General features: G+C 38.3%; 2 protein-coding genes across 2 annotated transcripts; both read right to left on the bottom strand.

Moving 5' to 3' along the window:
- Nucleotides 1-4,510: 4,510 nt before the first annotated feature.
- On the bottom strand, nucleotides 4,511-7,716 carry LOC111344100 (dopamine receptor D1.L). Its single transcript, XM_022951297.2, has one exon. The coding sequence runs from the start codon at nucleotides 7,570-7,572 to the stop codon at nucleotides 6,610-6,612; it is 963 nt and encodes a 320-aa protein (XP_022807032.1). The 5' UTR covers nucleotides 7,573-7,716; the 3' UTR covers nucleotides 4,511-6,609.
- A 735-nt stretch (nucleotides 7,717-8,451) lies between these two features.
- Nucleotides 8,452-18,447, bottom strand: LOC111344098 (E3 ubiquitin ligase Rnf121). The gene is made up of 8 exons (XM_088732182.1): nucleotides 18,215-18,447; nucleotides 17,260-17,318; nucleotides 16,488-16,629; nucleotides 15,209-15,363; nucleotides 13,150-13,378; nucleotides 11,989-12,128; nucleotides 10,427-10,528; nucleotides 8,452-10,002 (listed from the first exon to the last, which is right to left on the bottom strand). Exons 1-8 carry the CDS (start codon nucleotides 18,245-18,247, stop codon nucleotides 9,882-9,884), a joined length of 981 nt encoding a protein of 326 aa, XP_088588308.1. The 5' UTR covers nucleotides 18,248-18,447; the 3' UTR covers nucleotides 8,452-9,881.
- Between the last annotated feature and the right edge of the window lie 8 nt (nucleotides 18,448-18,455).

Raw genomic sequence — 18,455 nt, 5'->3', positions numbered from 1 at the left:
ATTATTCGTAGTAGAGCAGAATGGTTAGAGGAAGGCGAACGCCCCAGTCGGTGCTTTTTTAATTTACAAAGAATTAAAGCTCAACGATCCCACATCTCTTCGGTTTATGATTCTATCGGTATCGAAGTCTCCTCCCAAGAGGAGATTGAAAAAGCTCATATCGATTTCTACACTCAGCTCATTTCCGAAGAACCGATAGATGCTGCTCTTCAAGAAGATCTTTTATCTTCTCTATCACGGAAATTAACTTTTGATCAGGCGTCATCATGTGAAGGCGAGATCACGCTTGACGAACTTACTCTCGCTATGAAAAATATGAATACGAATAAATCGCCTGGCCCTGATGGCCTTTCGGTTGAATTCTACGCTAGATTTTGGGATCGTTTGGCTCCACATTTATATCGAGTCTTAAATGCATGCTACCAATCCGGAGAGATGTGTGATTCCATGAAGATGAGGAACATACGCGTTATTTTTAAGAAAGAAGATCGTAAGTTCTGAAAAATTGGCGTCCGATTTTCCTCTTAAACGTTGATTTTAAGTTATGCTCAAAAGTTCTCTCTCCTCGACTCTCTAAAGTTCTGGAATATATCGTTGACCCTGATCAAACTTGCTCTGTGCCTGGCCGCAAAATTTCTTCAAACTTACATTTACTTAGAGATATCTTAGATTACATCGACCGCACGAATAAAAACCGGCATTTTGCTCAGTTTAGATGAAGAGAAAGCCTTCTATCTCGTTAATCACACCTTTCTGCAAAGTTTCCTACTCCGTTTTGGCCCGTCTTTTTGTTTTTGGATAAACACTTTATATAATGGCGCTAACATGCGTGCTATTGTTAATGAATGGCTAACCGATGCGATTCCTTTTTCTCGTGGGGTAAGACAGGGGGATTCCCTGTCTCCCCTGCTTTATGTTTTGTGTGTTGAAACTCTCGCATGCAAAATCCGAAATAATCCTGAAATCGAAGGCTTTCTCCTTTCGCGCGCACATGGTCTCTGCTATAAAGTTGGAAATTATGCTGACGATACGACCTGTATAGTGAAATCTTATCGCTCTCTGAAAGTTCTATTCAACATGATTAATATTTACGAGCGTATATATTAATCATGAAAGGCACGCTTTAATCGCACGAAAACAGAGGCCATGTGGTTGGGGGCGTGGCGTACGCATGACGACCAACCACTTAGCCTCAAATGGGTGACGAAAATTAAAATTCTAGGAGTTGTTTTCGGCTGCGATACTGAATTAGATCACTGGCAGCCAAAACTAGAGAAATTAGAAAAACATCTTAATTTATGCAAATCCCGCTCTCTTTCTCTTGGCGGCCGATCACTCATCGTTAACACCCTCGGCATAGCAAGCTCCTATATCTCTCTACAGTTTTGTGTGTCCCAAAATGGGTAATTTCTAAGGTGAACTCTTTAATCTGGCCATTTGTCTGGGGTTGTCGAATTGAAACGGTTAGCCGAGCGTCCTGCCACCAATCTCTTAGCAGTGGCGGTCTCGGCATTTTGAAATTCCTGATCAAAGGTAAATCTCTTAAATTAGCCTCAGTAATTTCCAATCTAGATGATCGCGAATCAAAATCCTTTTATTTGGCCAGATATTTTCTAGGCTCTAGGCTTGCCTCCTGTCGCTGGGAGTGGAGCTCTCTTCGAGATAATTTTACCCCGAGTACACAGATCTTGACGCCCTATTATGAGAATGTTCTCTCGGCTCTCACCACTCTACGTGGGATTCTCTCCCGCACGGAGTGGTGCGATTTTGAATTTTCTTCCAAGAAATGTTATCAAACTCTCTTGAAGGAAAACTCCACATCTCCAATTCTTCATCGCTTTTGGACTCCCTTCCTTCTGATTGACTTTAATCTTGACAAATTTTGGAATTTAGTGCGAGATGACTTTTCTGAAAATTATAAGAACGACATACTCTAGAAAATTGTACTTCGCGCTATTAAGGTCCGCGATTCTCTAAAGAATTGGGGATATATCGACTCGGATAAGTGCGCCTTCTGCTCCCGTAACGAAACTATAGATCACTGTTTTCTCAATTGCCCCCGTGTGAAATCTGTATGGACCCACTTTTCCTCTATTATCTCTTCTATCCCTGGAACTAGATTTCTCCCATCCTGTACCTATGTTTTCTTTTTTCGTTGGACGCCCGCTAGTCCAAAACAGAATCGTATTGCCCGCTTTCTAATTAAGACAATTCTGTACAGCATCTGGAAATTTCGAAATAAATCTACCTTCCACAATGGGAATGACCCCCCTGAGGGTATAATTCGCTATGCCCTCAGCGAGACCAAGAACAGAATTGCGTGCGACCACTTCCGACTCTCGTTATCTAACTTTAGAAACGCTTGGGAGTCCCCATCAATCTGTACAATTGATGGGGACTCCTATAGAATACTTTTGTAAATAGATTGCGTTAAGTTTTAGTTAACATTTGATTAAATCAACTTGGAATTATTTACAACTTAGAATTAGCATTAAACAATCCTAGAGTTACATTATTATTAGTCTACGTTAGCCCTAGCCATACCATTATTATAGATTAAGCTTATATTAATATTAGATTACCTTAAGCTTTAGTTAACATTTGATTAAATCAACTTGGAATTATTTACAACCTAGAATTAGCATTAAACAATCCTAGAGTTATATTAATATTAGTCTACGTTAGCCCTAGCCATACCAATATTATAGATCAAGCTTATATTAATATTAGACCTAACTATTTTGAAATTATTTATAACCTTACATTAATATTAGTAATATTTAATACTCGTATATATATTTAAGAACTCTTGAACTTTGGACTGTTTATTAATAATTAGTTGGGGCTAAGCCCACGTGCGTTAGCACTTTTATTTTGTAGCATAGGTGGTTTGTTATGAATAAACCCTTTTCAAAACTTAAAAATATATATATATTAAACTTGGTGTCCGTGAAACAGTGCTCGATACAAATAGTGGAGTGGTTATAATGTGTGGTAGGCAGAAAAATTTTACACTTTATATCTATTTGTTTGTTTGTTTGATTTTAATTAAAATCCCCTGATGAGTGGGCAACCACGAAACAGGTCTATAGGGATGTATACGTAGTTGTTTTTTTCTGCCTACCACACATTTTATATAGAGGATATTACATGGCCGCGTGGGGATACGAATTTTGTCTTCGAGTGATGAAAGTATCTCTCACTCGTTCGCTCCGCTCACCCGTGAGAGATACTCTTAGCACGAGAAGATAAAATTCGTATCCCCAAGCGGCCATGTAATGTTCTGTTTATTATATAGCTACTGATGAAATTTCCTCATAAAAGACAACTTTTTTAATTCATTTTCGAAACAACAATTGGGTAATTATGTTGGTAACCATGGCCACACCAATATCCTCACACGTGAAAGATAAAAATAGTATCTTCCCTGCGCGCGGTGAAGATATGATTTTTTAGTAAAAGGAGAAATCCGGGTATTTCATTAGTATCTATATAATAAATATATACATAACTTTTTCCTCCCACAATATATACATCGCTCTACTTCTATCTATTGAGCACTGTTTTACGAAAATAAAAATTTTACACTTTATATATTTTTGTTTGTTTGTTTGTTTTGTTTTGTTTTGATTTTTACAGAATCCGTGGGAATTAATAATCAATTCGGGGCTTGTTAGGATGTTTTTTTTTTTTTCGTGTCTATACGGGTTCCTCACGCGAGAGAGACAATTAATAAGCGGCCTAACTTGTGTCATTTTCTCGATGCTTTGTGAAATATATATCTTATTAACCAAGTGCGAGGGCCGTGGGAGAATATCGGCCCGAGGTCTTGACAGTACGGACCGAGCGCAGCGAGGTCCGTACAAAAAAGACCGAGGGCCGATATCCTTCCAGTACGGTCCCGAGCAAGCTTGGTTAATAACGGATTTATTATACGACTGAGGTTCAAAGGGACATATATGTGCGGTATTATTCGGGACCATACGGGACAGTGCCCGGTCCAATACTGAGAGAATATTGATCGGCAATAGAGCATTTTGATTGGTTGATTTTAGTTAACGGCCCTCTGACTTCCCGAGTCGTGTAATAAATATACTTTTATCATAGCGGGATTAATGGAAGTTGCGCCCATGCAGAACTTTGACTGATGTTCGTGCAGTTTATCATGGTCCCATGTCAAATTTTTGCCCCCTCAGGATGTGGCAAAGGGCTAACACTCATAGAAAGCCATAATTGTGGGAGTCATCCATAACAAAAGAGAAAGTATGCAGACGAGATATCGTGAAAGACAACTCAACTAAGCTCACCTTTAGTTCGTTTTCATTTCTCTGATTTTAAAGTAAGATGAAAATGTTCTTGAGCACTATATCATTCAATCACCGCATGAAATGTTTGTTTATCAACACGCGCTTGCCTCTTTCCAATTATATCGCACCGCTATCGATCGATTATCAAGAATTCTTAATGACGGTTGACTGAACAGCACTTTGTCAACAAAAACAACAATGACTTCATTTTCAAGTTTGTATTTAGTACATTGTGCTTCTTGAAATCAAAATAATTAGATTTATCAGTCGTTCATACGAACAACATTTATCCAGGTGTTAAAATAAAAATCATAATCCGAAAAAAAAAAAAAAAAAATGACTAAATAAACACACACTTTTTTAATTGATCTCTGAGGAGTCAAAACAAACTCGTGGCTTGCTAACAATACTTGAATTTTCATTAGAAGTTCGCAATAGAATGTAGATTTCTGTCAAAAAGTGGCCTCCGAAAAAGATAGGCTTGAAAATGATTGCTTTTCCTTGATGAATCGTGCTTTCACAATCTTGTTGGTCCGCCTTGAGGGGTGAAGTTTGCTTCTGAGCCAGGTGTATTTGACAAACACATTCATCATGTACCGTTTCGTTCCTTCAAGTTTCCTCCTTGAATCTTTTGCTCCGTATAATTCGACAAGAAATTTTAACTGACGATCGCAAAATTCTGAGCAAAGTGAAAATAGCTGGTTTTCTTCTGGCACTGAGAATTTTATCGAGTAAAAATACACTACAGGCATGAATTACATAACGGCAGTAACGTTGCGGTAATGACGATGCAAAGATAATCTGCACCGTAGAGTTAAAGTTATTGAGCCTGCATAAGATGTGACCCTCCAAAAGTTGGCAGCGATTTATACATTAAAGAAAGGCAGAATATACTAAAAGACAGAAAGCGTATCTACCGTCTTCAAATATCCAGAGGTCCTATCTGACCAAGAACCTTAAACAGGTACGTGAAACAGTGAAAAGACTACTTATTCTTTGCGTATATTTCTACAATAGTATCCCGATTATGATAACAGACCTTTAGAAGACACACTCTTTCATTAAGTTACTAGAAAATAGCGACCGCCTGACAGCTATGATGGATGAAAGGCTGATAAACCCTTAATCACGGACGGACCTTCAGTGCATTCCGTTAATGAGTGAACGGAGTATAACATTATTTGGAAGTTTCGATTCTTGTCTGGTGAGGCCTTGCGCCATTTGTAACACTACTGAAAACTGGTAAGTGCATCCACTGAAAAACTCACTCTTCTGTTCTTTAGACTCTCTCTTTTACAACTTTGCGTTGAGGAAATAGATCTTTGTTTTACTATGGAGTGAGTTGGGTTTTGGTGTGTCTTCGCCCAAGATGTTTGTTCCGTACTTACGAAAGTCCTTTCTGGTGGCGAAGAATACGAACGGTTTTTCCTACACTGTAGCGACGAACCAGGGTCCGTAATTTCGAGTTCTCCCGCCTCCGTTGGCTTGGCATCCTGTATCCGTTTTAAATTGTGATATATAACCGCAAACGATTTGTCAATTTGCTTCTGGTATTTGGTATTAGTTTTGACTTTTTCTGTTGGCATCGCTGACAAGGGAACAGAATCTTATGGTTCCCAATCAAGGCACGCCAAAGAGCTTCTAGCAATAGACGTCTCGGATCGAGTATTCTCTTGGATGTTCCACCACCTACTCATGGCTGATAAGTATTATTCACAGACACATCAGATAATAGCCCCCGAACAGCTAACCACTTAGTCTTGTCAGAACGGTGCCATTTAATTGTCTCTATAGCGCCGCCTTTCTTTTTTTAGTACTAATGTCAGGAAGTCCGGCCGAAGTGTTATCTTTCAGTAGATGATTCTTGCATGGAAGCATTCGCAATACAGTTGCCCTTAGGCTGGCTAGATATTGAGGCGTCATTAATCAAAGCTAAAAATGCCTGGGGAAACCGGCCATGAAGCATGCATGACAAATTTTTAAATATGGAAACGTACCGAGAATTAATCAACCAAACAAAAGCTGCGTGTTCAGAGTCAATGTCTCAATTCTACAACATCTTTACTTTATCTAAGTTTCTATTTTACCTTTTTTAACGTGCCTCTAGGACAGCCTAGGTTAACGTATCCTCGGCAAAGAGTAAACTTTCCGTCAGCTACCCTTTTGCCTTAACAACTCGTACAGAATCATATGTGTTGAGGGCTACAGGGGGTAATAACTTGTATCCCTAACGCCTCAATTAACTCCCTCTTCCATGTCAACCGAGTTAGCAGCTGTGAAGGAGATTGTGGACGAGTCAAGACTAACGACATCGTAGAAGTTTTATCAAAGCTCGTCGAAAATCTGCCCTGTAAAAAGAATATACGAAAGGATTGATGGCTGACTGAACAAACAGAAAGAACAGGCCTAGTTTATTCAACAACGGCCCCTCTTCTTTGCCAAACAGTCTGAAAACATTATACAATCCCCTTGGAAACCAGCACATCACAAAAATGAACACCACGAGGACACAAGCCGTTGTTCCCTTTCTTCCCGCCTGACGCGATGTTTTCAGCCTGTTTTCATGATCATTTCTTGCATTGTTTATACTTGAGCAAGTCTCTGTCATGCTTGCACTATTCATTGTACCAACTCGACGATGCTGTTTTCTGATTTCCAATACAATTCTCAGATTTGCGACTAAAAGCACGGCAACTGGAAAAATAACCAACGAGAAAACCAGGCCTGAGTTAAAGATACGGTCCGTGTTTGAAGCTTGATTCTTGGGTAGCCTCATCCACCAAACTAAACGGCTAAGTGGTAAAATCATGGGAAACGTCCAGACCATCGTAAGAATCAAGATGACTTTCTTAAAGTTGATTTTAGCGTTGTACTTTAAAGGACTCATCACCGCTGTGTATCTGTCGTAGGTAATGGCGAGCAGATTGAGTTTCGCTGCCGCAAAAACAAAATACCTCACGGAACCGATTAGCCAGCAGTGTTCGCTAACTGGTCGGCTACAACCCGTGCAAAAGATGATTTCACCCGGCATCACGAACACAGCCATTAGAATATCTGCGACAGCCAAACTTACGAGAAAAGTGTTCATAAAACAGCTTCTAAAACGAGTGTTTTTTAAGAAAATAAAACATGCTACGCCATTGCCGGATACAATGACGCCAGATAGCAATCCGTCCAACACAAGAAAGATAGTGTCCAACCATTCATCGCAGCCTGATCTTAACGCTGATGAATTTGAAGCTAAAGTTGGACTGGAGCTTTCCATCTCAGAAGATATGAATTTAGCGTAGCAACCTTACGTAACTGCAGAGGCTTTTCATCCGTTCCTGTATCTTCGATTCTCCTCTATGCTTTATCGGAAAACGTTTATCAGATGAACTTTCTCTTTGACGGCCAGCTGGAAATTAAAAGCATTGCGAAGAAATAACTCGTAGAGGGGGCGGGGACGGCGGGAGAAGGGGTCGGCGTAGAAGAGAGGGAAGAAGGGGGGTAGAGGAAGGTATTTACTTTACCTTTTTTATCTAAAGTCAGACACTGGTTTTTAGCTTTGCTGAAAAGAGATTTGTATTTTACAACTCTGCAAGCCAGCTGGGCATGACTTTCAAACGAAATGATTCATTTCTTTTCCATAAAAATAGAGGAAATAAAGGTTCTGCTTGCCGACATTCTCAGTCATATTTCACTTCCAATCAACTCACACTCCCCCCGGCGCCAGCCGTTTCATTTCATTAACAAACTAGCAAATGACAATTCTATTTTTGCAATAAAGCTACCAGTTATCTAATTGTTATTTTCTTTCACTGGTTGCCTGCCTCGGCCTTCCAACGAAGAGACTGTAATTTCCTTTCTTGGCAGGAAATTGATTTTCATTTTGAGGGAAATGTTTTTTTTCAGTCGGTCTACCTACTAAGAATCAAAATTTGTTTTCAAAAAAGTTAATTGCAATGGTGTTTATGCGATGACGATGGACGATTGTTGTTTACCGGAACTTTCCCTTGCCTCTAATATTCAGCTGCCATGTTCGTTCCGTGCTGAATTTGAATATGTAATAGTTTGACAGGTTTTCCTACTTTCGTTTTTCAGTAGAACTCCTGCTCCCAATAAAATTTTCACCCATTTCTCTCTCTCATTCACAAACTGTGCCTTCAAAAAGTGTACTTTTAATTTATTTACAGACACTATTGCGAGAAATTCTATAACTATTTCCTCCACGCACAAATATAAATTCAATATGCGAGGTTATTATGTCTACTAATCAAAATAAGTTTTTTGTTACACCGTCGTATCCATTTTCAAACGGAGATGTGAATTACTCAGTTTGCCTGCCAACTGCGATTCTAAGTTTTTATTTTTAACATTCAGATGGCAGGAAACGTATTTATCGGATTTAGACTCGATGAGGTTAAGAATAACTTTGAGTATTACAAAGGCCGAGGTCTATGTCTGTGAGTCTCATAGTTTTTATTTTTTAACATTCAGATGGCAAGAAACATATTTATTGGATTAAGACTCGATGAGGTTCAAAATAATTTTTAGGATTATAAAGGCCGTGGTCTCTGCCTTCCCCCAAAGCCGAAGAGGGATAAAACAAAAAAAATGCCTTAGAGACTCTCATAAGCCTGCCAAGACCGTATTGGGATAAAAAGTTTTACTTTGCATACAGGACAACTATTGTTAAGATGAAAGGTTCATTTGCGAAAAAGCAACATTCTGATAAAAGTAGGATTGCAACATCTCTAGCAATCGACTTAATTTGGAATTTGTTAAAAATAATTGAGAAATGCAGATTGAAATTTAGAAATGAAGAAGAAGCGGGGGATTATTTGATTGTTTAATAATAATTCAAAGCGGACGATCCATTTATCCTTTAACAACATTGACATTTTTTTGCCGTAATCCAGCCTTAAACTGCTTCATTTGCGATAAAACTTTAAATTAGTGTTTACTAGTGTAACGAAAACAGTGCTAGAGAGTAAAAGCTGTGTTCTTTTAGCCAGCTAATCAGAGGTGAAATGGTGACACCAATGGCCAATGATAACTGATTGTTACTTTTAGAAAACTGGTCAGGACAAAACAATAACCCAGAAGGTTATTAGCAATCCAACTCCTACCGTGGCAGGTCTCAGAAGATATTCGCAACTTCCGGATAGATTAATTTTAAAACAGTATTGTACCTGTGATTTAATAAGGCTAGCGAAGTTGTTAGCGGAATAAAAATCGGTAACATTGTTCAAGTCGTGAATGAAAGAACCATTGAAACGTAAACTCTGCGGTGAAACTGAGGAGAAAAGACTGTAGCAAGAATTTAAAAATGACTCTTCATACTCTTTTTGAACGAAAGAATTAGGGGTTTATTTCGTGAGATTAATACATTTACGGGTTCGACAACCAAAGTACGAACGAAATCATCATTTTAAGCATTAAAAATCTCTTCAAATAACACGAGACTAGACAAACATTTGGGCATTTCTCCAACTGCTGTCTGAATTTGGGAAAATAAAACTTTGTTTTACAATGAGTTTATGTCATTTTTTCGTTACATTAAACCATTCTCTGAAGCATCAGTAGCCGAAGCTACTCCAATCCTAAACAATAAATAATTATCTGAACTACAACTATTATTATGGGTTGCCATACGACCAGATATCGGATCCAGTCCAACACCTGTCCAAATAGGACGTGAGGGCGCTCCCACCTAGTGTCTGGTCAAGGAAAAGATATTTAATCATTGGCGGAGGGAAAGGAATGTGTGTGTGGGGGGGGGGGGGGGGGTTATTTGTTGACAAATTCGGGCCTCCATAACCCGGCTCATTCGACATTAGATTCAACCTTGACCTTAGAGCTGTCGTGGTATCTCTCTACAAGTCATACAGGAGGGCGATAAACATAAGGAGGGAGCGAAGAGGGTCACCCGCACGATCGTTGTATTTCTTCTACGAGAAATGAACAGGACACTGAAACCCGCAAATAGTCAATGCTTGTAGAATGCTACTCGGGTGTTGCAGCCAATAACACTACAGTAAAACTGACCGTCTGTTACTCCGAGGTTCAAACCGTCTAATTAAAAAAAAAAAACAAAAACAACGACAACGACAACAATAACAATTGAAAAAGGATACGGGTTGCAGAACATTCTCTTGAGGTCCACTTTCTCCTTACAGTAAGGACAGGTTTGTTTCTTTCCAACAATACACCAGCCTCGAATACAGAACTCGTGAAATCTGTATAACGTTTTGTTAAGAATCAGGACCAAAGCATACATTTGTCTGATGAGAAGCTTGACTTGTTGTACACTGAACTGACAACAGACAAATTCCTCCACTTACATTGTTGCAAAGAAAGCAAGTAATTGAAAAAAAAAACCACATAGATGTTGTGTCTTAAAATTGGCAAAATTCAGTCTAAACCAGTCCTAGAGCTTAGGTCACTACTGTTAATTCACAATTTATGCGCCACGCCGCTTGATTCGAAGCTTCAACCCCCTCCCTCCCCCCGGGGAACCCTGAGGCATTTTACCGTCGTCCATGCCCGGGTGGGGACTTTGAACCTTGCCTGGCTCGGGTGGGCAATTTGAACCGGATCTGTCTAGACTTTCCTGCGGAATGCAAGTGTTATATCTTAAAATATGAGTGTTTTAAGGTAAACAGTTCACTTTCGCAAACGAATGGCGCAGAAGGTCTTGGTCTTAAAGCTTGGTCAATATGAAGACAGTCACGTTCGCTGATTTTGCCATTTACGATATTTGAACACAATTTTTGCCCAAAGGGACGGAAATTTGAACAAGCCAATCTTCAACAGTTCGAATGCCTGGCGCTTACCCCTGGGGAGGGGATGGGATTAATAAGTGGACGCATAACACTAAACAGCATCATAAGATTGTATAATAAAATTATCATCGGTAAGGATATAAATGACCACATGTAAGTTTATAAGTGTTCTTACCCCTGGGGAGGGGAGGGGATGGGATTAATAAGTGGACGCATAACACTAAACAGCATCATAAGATTGTATAATAAAATTATCATCGGTAAGGATACAAATGACCACATGTAAGTTTATAAGTGTTCTTACCCCTGGGGAGGGGAGGGGATGGGATTAATAAGTGGACGCATAACACTAAACCGCATCATAAGATTGTATAATAAAATTATCATCGGTAAGGATACAAATGACCACATGTAAGTTTATAAGTTTTCTTACCCCTGGGAGGGGAGGGGATGGGATTAATAAGTGGACGCATAACACTAAACAGCATCATAAGATTGTATAATAAAATTATCATCGGTAAGGATACAAATGACCACATGTAAGTTTTTAAGTTTTCTTACCCCTGGGGAGGGGAGGGGATGGGATTAATAAGTGGACGCATAACACTAAACAGCATCATAAGATTGTATAATAAAATTATCATCGGTAAGGATACAAATGACCACATGTAAGTTTATAAGTTTTCTTACCCCTGGGGAGGGGAGGGGATGGGATTAATAAGTGGACGCATAACACTAAACAGCATCATAAGATTGTATAATAAAATTATCATCGGTAAGGATACAAATGACCACATATAAGTTTATAAGTTTTCTTACCCCTGGGGAGGGGAGGGGATGGGATTAATAAGTGGTCGCATAACACTAAACAGCATCATAAGATTGTATAATAAAATTATCATCGGTAAGGATACAAATGACCACATGTAAGTTTATAAGTTTTCTCAGGCCCATCGTCATCATCTTCATCGCTACGCAACACAAGCTCCTGGCCACATACTGCACATATATTAGTCTCTAGACTTCTGCTCGGAAGACCACCTTTACTTGTATACTAAACAAAACCGCAAAGCGAATATATCAAACATACGAATTGACATTACATCTACGTCATTTTGTCTAGTTTGTGATCAAAATGGTAGGTGAATGCAAGTTAAGTTGCTCATACAGTTCATGTTTCTTTAAGAGAATTCCTCTCTTCAGCATCCGGGGTTTCAATAAAAGCCGGTCGCCGGCAGTCTACCGCTGATTAGCCTGCCAGCAGGTTCTTGTGTTGGGTTTCACCCGTTACGGCCCTTTTTCGGGCAAAGCTGCCTATTACACCATAAGCAAACACTTAAGGAAGAAGTTATTAGTGAGATTTAGCACCGCGTTTACGAGAAAGTGCAAACGTCAGCTTGTCTTTTCACGCCTCACATAAAAACCGTGAACCTTACTGTTGTAGCATCGCGTGAGCTCACTTCATGGTGGATTTGAAGGCACCCTTGTATGACTTTCAAGGAATAGTTTAGGTGTCCTTCTTCCGGAAATTAACTTCTACTCTGTGAGAGAACAAGGGGAGAAAATTTTACGTACACAGCAAACGCGAAACAAGTTACTTCCACTTAGAAACGGTAAAGCGCGACAGACAGACGTGAAAAAATGGCGAGAAAAACAAGGTGACGCGGTCACTCTTGCCGTTCGCGTTTCACGTAAACGCGGTGCTAAGTCTCTCTTTTGTCAGAACATGTACGTGTAACCCAATATTCGTTAGTCTTGGGGTTGTGAAGAATTTAATAAAGAATTATGAAAAACACCATCCTCAAAATACATTAGAATAACAAATCACGATAGAGTTAAAGTCGGTCAAAGTGGTACATGTGTTTAAGCAAACACTAAGTCTTGTCCTAAGTAACCAATCAACTTTCACATTTTTGTAAGTATTCACATGTATAACTGATAGCTGATGGTGAGCAGAAAAGGGTAAAACTGAATAAAGGGTAAACTGAAACACAACAAGCTAAGTAAATGGCTGACATACCACATCTAGAAATTAGGATCTGAAAAAGGCAAAGTAATCATAGCCTCAAACTTACTCCTAATTTTGATGCAATCTTATCAGCACAAATCTCTGCAAAATCTCTGCCAAGAACTCCAAAATATAGTCCATAGAACAAGACTGTCACTCCAAACTCCATTGCAGTATCAGGCTTAATTGCAAACATAAAATTCATTCCCAGCATGGTCATACAAACTATCATGTAGCCTAATATTCCCAGGCCATAGGTTACTTTGTGCACAAGGAGAAACCACTTGTAAACTAGTCTGTGGGGAAGAAAATTTCATGTTAAAATGTGACCTTCATAACTAATATTCCCAGGCCATAGGTTACTTTGTGCACAAGGAGAAACCACTTGTAAACTAGTCTGTGGGGAAGAGAATTTCATGTTAAAATGTGACCTTCATAACTAATATTCCCAGGCCATAGGTTACTTTGTGCACAAGGAGAAACCACTTGTAAACTAGTCTGTGGGGAAGAGAATTTCATGTTAAAATGTGACCTTCATAACTGATATAGTTACACGTTTCTACACCAAATAAATCTTTTAATGACTTGAACACTGAAAATTTGCCTGTGACTCTTTCAATAAAAGACCTGTTAAGCCTGTATGTTTTGTTCGCCCATTTCAGGTCTCAAGGAAATTCCTGGGGCAGCTTTATGGTTTGTAAATTATGTGTACATGAGCAAATAAATAAGAGGACATTTAAAGAAACAGTTCTCTAAAGTATTATCGCATGACCTGAAATGGGTGAAAAAAAAAAAAAAAAAAAAACATACAAGCTAAAGGGGTCCTTAGCATAAATCCATTCCAATTAACTCTATACTTACTCATGCATGTGGAATACACATAGGTAGTACCTTAAATAGAGGCTGTTAAGCTTCCTTGGAATAATTATGTCAAATTAAAAAAAAAAAGTAATTTGAATTAAGACTGGACAAAGACCCATGCTAAGGATAAAGAGCATGATATCCAACACAGCCTGTGGAAGAACTGATTTCAGTTTAAACATCTACCAGTCATGCAACTGATCCACAATAACAGCCTCCATGGTTCATACAACTTCACACAAACAAAATTCAAGGACTTTTCAAGGACAAAAAATGGTTTTCAAGGACTAAGTTTTATTCATAAATCTAAACCATTTATGATTGAATACACATTTGCCCATCACTCAATTAAATTGAAAACAAAGGGAAATGAAAAATTCATCGACCAAAACATAGTCAAACCACTACATGTTTACGTTGCCCCTTAAAACAAAAGCACATGGCGGACTACCCCACATTGGAGGCATTGCACATGAAATTGAGGCACAGATCCAACTTTGCTTCATGTACCACTCACATTTTATACTGACCATTTTCGCTTTTTGGTGGTTACTAGGCTAAGTGGACAAATTTTCCATAGCAAAATCGTTTAATTTATCAGAAAAGCGATAAGGCACACAGAAGTTGCTAAATTTCAAGGACTTTTCATGACCTACTAAAGAAATCAAGTACTTTTCAAGGACTTAACCAAATTCAACGACTTTTCAAGACTAAAATTCAAGACCTTTTCAAGATTGTACGAACCATGAGCATCTCATCAGCTACAGCACTGCATGTACATTTTCATGGCAACTTAAATGGAACAATGAGTTTGATCAGTTTGAAGCTACAACATTTCTTCCCCCCCCTCCCCTCCCAGGCAACCAATGAACATTGGACTGTCATCTGTGCCCAAGGGTGGGGAACTTGAACCTTGCCTGGGCTAGTTGGGGCATTTCTGAACCTGAAATATCTCATCTTTCCAAAGTAATACATGTCTACAGGTGAGGAGTCTACATGTACTTCTGCAAGTGAAAGGCTTGGAAAGGCAATCTTCACATCCTAAAATGATGTTTAAAAGCAAAAAAACCCAACAATCATTAAATATTGGGTGAAGAATTTAAAAACAGTTTTGGCCCTAGGCCGGGGGGCAGGGATTTGAACGAGGCAATCTTCAAAGTTCAAATGCTTGCCAATGTTGAAGCTTCTAATTGAGAATTTTAACTGTGAAAACATCTGTTTGGATTCATCCTTTGTTTACACTTTTTAGACAACTTTTTACTAACCTAGGTGTACTTGGTGCAACTGGTTTTCGTGTGGACTTGAAAACAATAAAACCAGTTAAAACAGAGAACAAAGCCCAGGCACACAACATGCGCCAGAACTTGAGTTGAATGTTGAAGTAAAGAGGAATTAACCACATGCCAACTAGAGTCACAGTCTTAAATAAAAAAAGAAAGCAATATGTTAATGGATATTTGGGCAAGATTACCATGTAGTATCTCAATAAATGAAAGGAGATCAATCTCTTGAAGTACACAGAGCTATTTCATAGACACACTTGGTGAAGATCTCAGTGAATAAGTAACAGCTGTTTAAGCCACTTTGACTTATGCACTCAAGACTCAGACTATAAACAGACTACAGTTGAACCTGTGTTAGGCAGTCACCCACCGGGAATGACAAAGTGACCGCTTGACTAAAACAGGTTCCACATAATAGGGTGTTATAAAAAATGCCATCTTGTCCCATTCCAAAACAATTGCTCAAAAACAATACATTGATTTTAGGAGATAAACAAGGATTAAATTTTCCTAGAAAGATTATTCCTAGTATTACTTGAGAGGTTCCACTTTAAGTGACTGTTCAGGTGGAAGAGCATACAAACAAGCCATCAGTATTCAGTAAAGGGCGACTGCTTAATTAATAGAGATGAAAATAAGAGTGATTGCTTAATACTGTGCCCCCTAATACAGGTTTGACTATAATATAAATATTGGCTAGATATGATATTTATAATGGATTTACCAGTGCATAATAAGCTAAAGAAATTTTAAGAGATTAGATTTTGTTAGACATTTAAGAATAAAAACTAGCGAGAAAAATACACAACGTTTCGATGACTCCATCGAAATTCGGCCATCGGCAAACATCTAAAGAACGACCACGGCCTACAAACCATCGGCGACCTGACCAAGCATTTCAACGTACTTAAAAAATGCACCGGGAAACTGGACTGTTTAGTTCATGAAATGCTTTTCATAAAAAAGATGAAGCCCTCTTTGAACAAACAATCGGATTCCATACGCGCGAAACTATTTATTTAATAGTTTACATTTATGAACTCAACACGCGCAATTATTTATTTAAATATTTAAAATATTTTAAACTTTTTACGTTTGCCACCTTCGTACGGTATAAATTAACTATTCATTTTTATTCTCTTCTCACTTGAGAATGATTACATGGAGTCATCGAAACGTTGTGTATTTTTCTCGCTAGTTTTTATTCTTAAATTTTAAGAGTACTCTTAAAATCAAGTATGGAATCAAATTGATTATTCACCATGAATGACTTGTAGTAGTGTTTTTTCCACTTTACCAGAAGAACCTGTGCAACTATAAGAGTAGAAAATAAAATGAGGACCATCTCCATGTGCATAGCTTCATGTCCTTTGTGTTTAGCATGTAACTTTTCATGCTCTATCCTATAAAAAGTAAAAAAAAAAAAAAGATTTAATTTACAATTACGCCTATTATTTAATACGGGCACCAATATTGGGTTCTATAACTATTCCTTTAACTCTTAGAGGTGATTAAGAAATCCATCTTCTCAATCCAGTGCTATCAGATTTGAACTAGCTGATAGGTAATTGGAAATGAGAAATTTTTCAGAAAGAGGGAAATGTCTTCTAAAACAACTGATTCTGTAATCCTGAGGAGTGTGGCAGCTAGTGGGGAGATTTTGGCAGTTCAAGGATTAAAACAGAGTTTGTATGGTATCCATGGATGTACATTGTACTTTCCAGACAAAAAGAAAAGTGCTTCCAGGTTTCTTTTCTGTTGCCCCACATTCACACACATTATTCTCCTCAATTTATACAATTCAAAAGCTTTTGAGATCCCTTGTGCATGAAAAAGATGGTCTTGCCATAAATTTCATGCAATTTTCCATCTACTGGCAGTATGACTTTTAATTAATGATTCTATCTTAAAGTTTTTAAAACTATACTAAATTGTTTTTATTTAAGTATACTAAATAAAGGTGATTCTTACATGAATTTTAAAGGTTTGTGCAATATGCAACAGTTGCATGTAAGAAAGTAAGAAAAGTTCACCTCCATAATTCCTCTTTGCTGAGTGGTTTTGCATTGGGAATAGATCCATTACTTTCAACCTGAAAGACAGTTTTGTGCAATTATTTTGATTACAAGAATTACAAGATTTCTCGTGGAGGTTTCTCTGGTGTGTGTTGACCTCTCCCAACCTCAACAAAATGTTGAGTTCTCTCAATCTAACTTTGCAGGCAGAATTCTACACTCTCCAAAGGGAAGGCAGCCTTTCTAAAGTGAAAAACATGACTTCTTTAACCAAAATACTGAGCCAAGGGACCTCATTTAATTTAGCATTCCAAATTGTTTTGTCAGTGAGTGCACATTGCAAAATTAGGTTCATCTACCTTCATGTACGAGTATGAAATAAACTGAAAACAAAAGAAAGTATGTAAAATCCAAAACTCTGTAGCAACAGAGGTCTGACTTCCAAACACGTTGGAGAATGCGCAATAATTTTACAGGATAAGTCATATCCAAGATTGTAATGAAGTGATGCTGTATTCTGTATTTTTTTAAAGTATAATTACTGTATAAATCTTCCCATGGTAAAGATGCAAAGTATAAGTTACTTCATGAAATTAAATCTAGGAAACATAAACGGGTGTTTTTAACATAATTCCAAAACTCAGATTTAAACTCGTTAAATCCCAGCTTTAAATGCTCAAATGTATGGTGGACGTCCTCCCCAGGGGTGGGATGGGTGGGTGTTCACAGGGCCCCATTTAAACTACCTATCTGCTTTACTGGGCTACCCTGTATAAATATTCGCAAATACAAAAATCGTTTCACTCATTCTCTATTCAAAAGCGACATGCATTTATTTTCTGGTTTTATACTGATTTTCGTGAGCAAACCTTGACATGAATGATGTGTACTGTACATTGAAACCCGTTTAATAAATTTTAAGTCCTGTTAGAAGTAAGCAGCTAAATTTTTCCCTGATAAGAAAGCCACTAACCGCTATCTCCTTGACAAGATCCTCTTCCGCCATCTTGAATATGAACGTGGCTGTTGACAGTGGGTGGAAAACTGGGTCGAGGACAAAGGTTACTTTCAAAAGTCGAGTTTGAAAGCTATGAAATCACTTTAAAGAGAAAACGGTATACTCTCCTATAGCTAAGAAGCAGAAATATCGTTTTTGTGAAGGTTAATGTAAACGAAAAACTGACACCACTGCATGACTACAGAGATTCAAGACT

The sequence above is a fragment of the Stylophora pistillata genome, chromosome 9 (assembly GCF_964205215.1).
Source record: "Stylophora pistillata chromosome 9, jaStyPist1.2, whole genome shotgun sequence".
In the NCBI taxonomy this organism is placed as follows: Eukaryota; Metazoa; Cnidaria; class Anthozoa; order Scleractinia; family Pocilloporidae; genus Stylophora; species Stylophora pistillata.
The sequence above is the reverse complement of the archived record's forward strand: the minus strand, read 5'-3'. Positions and strand labels throughout refer to the sequence as shown.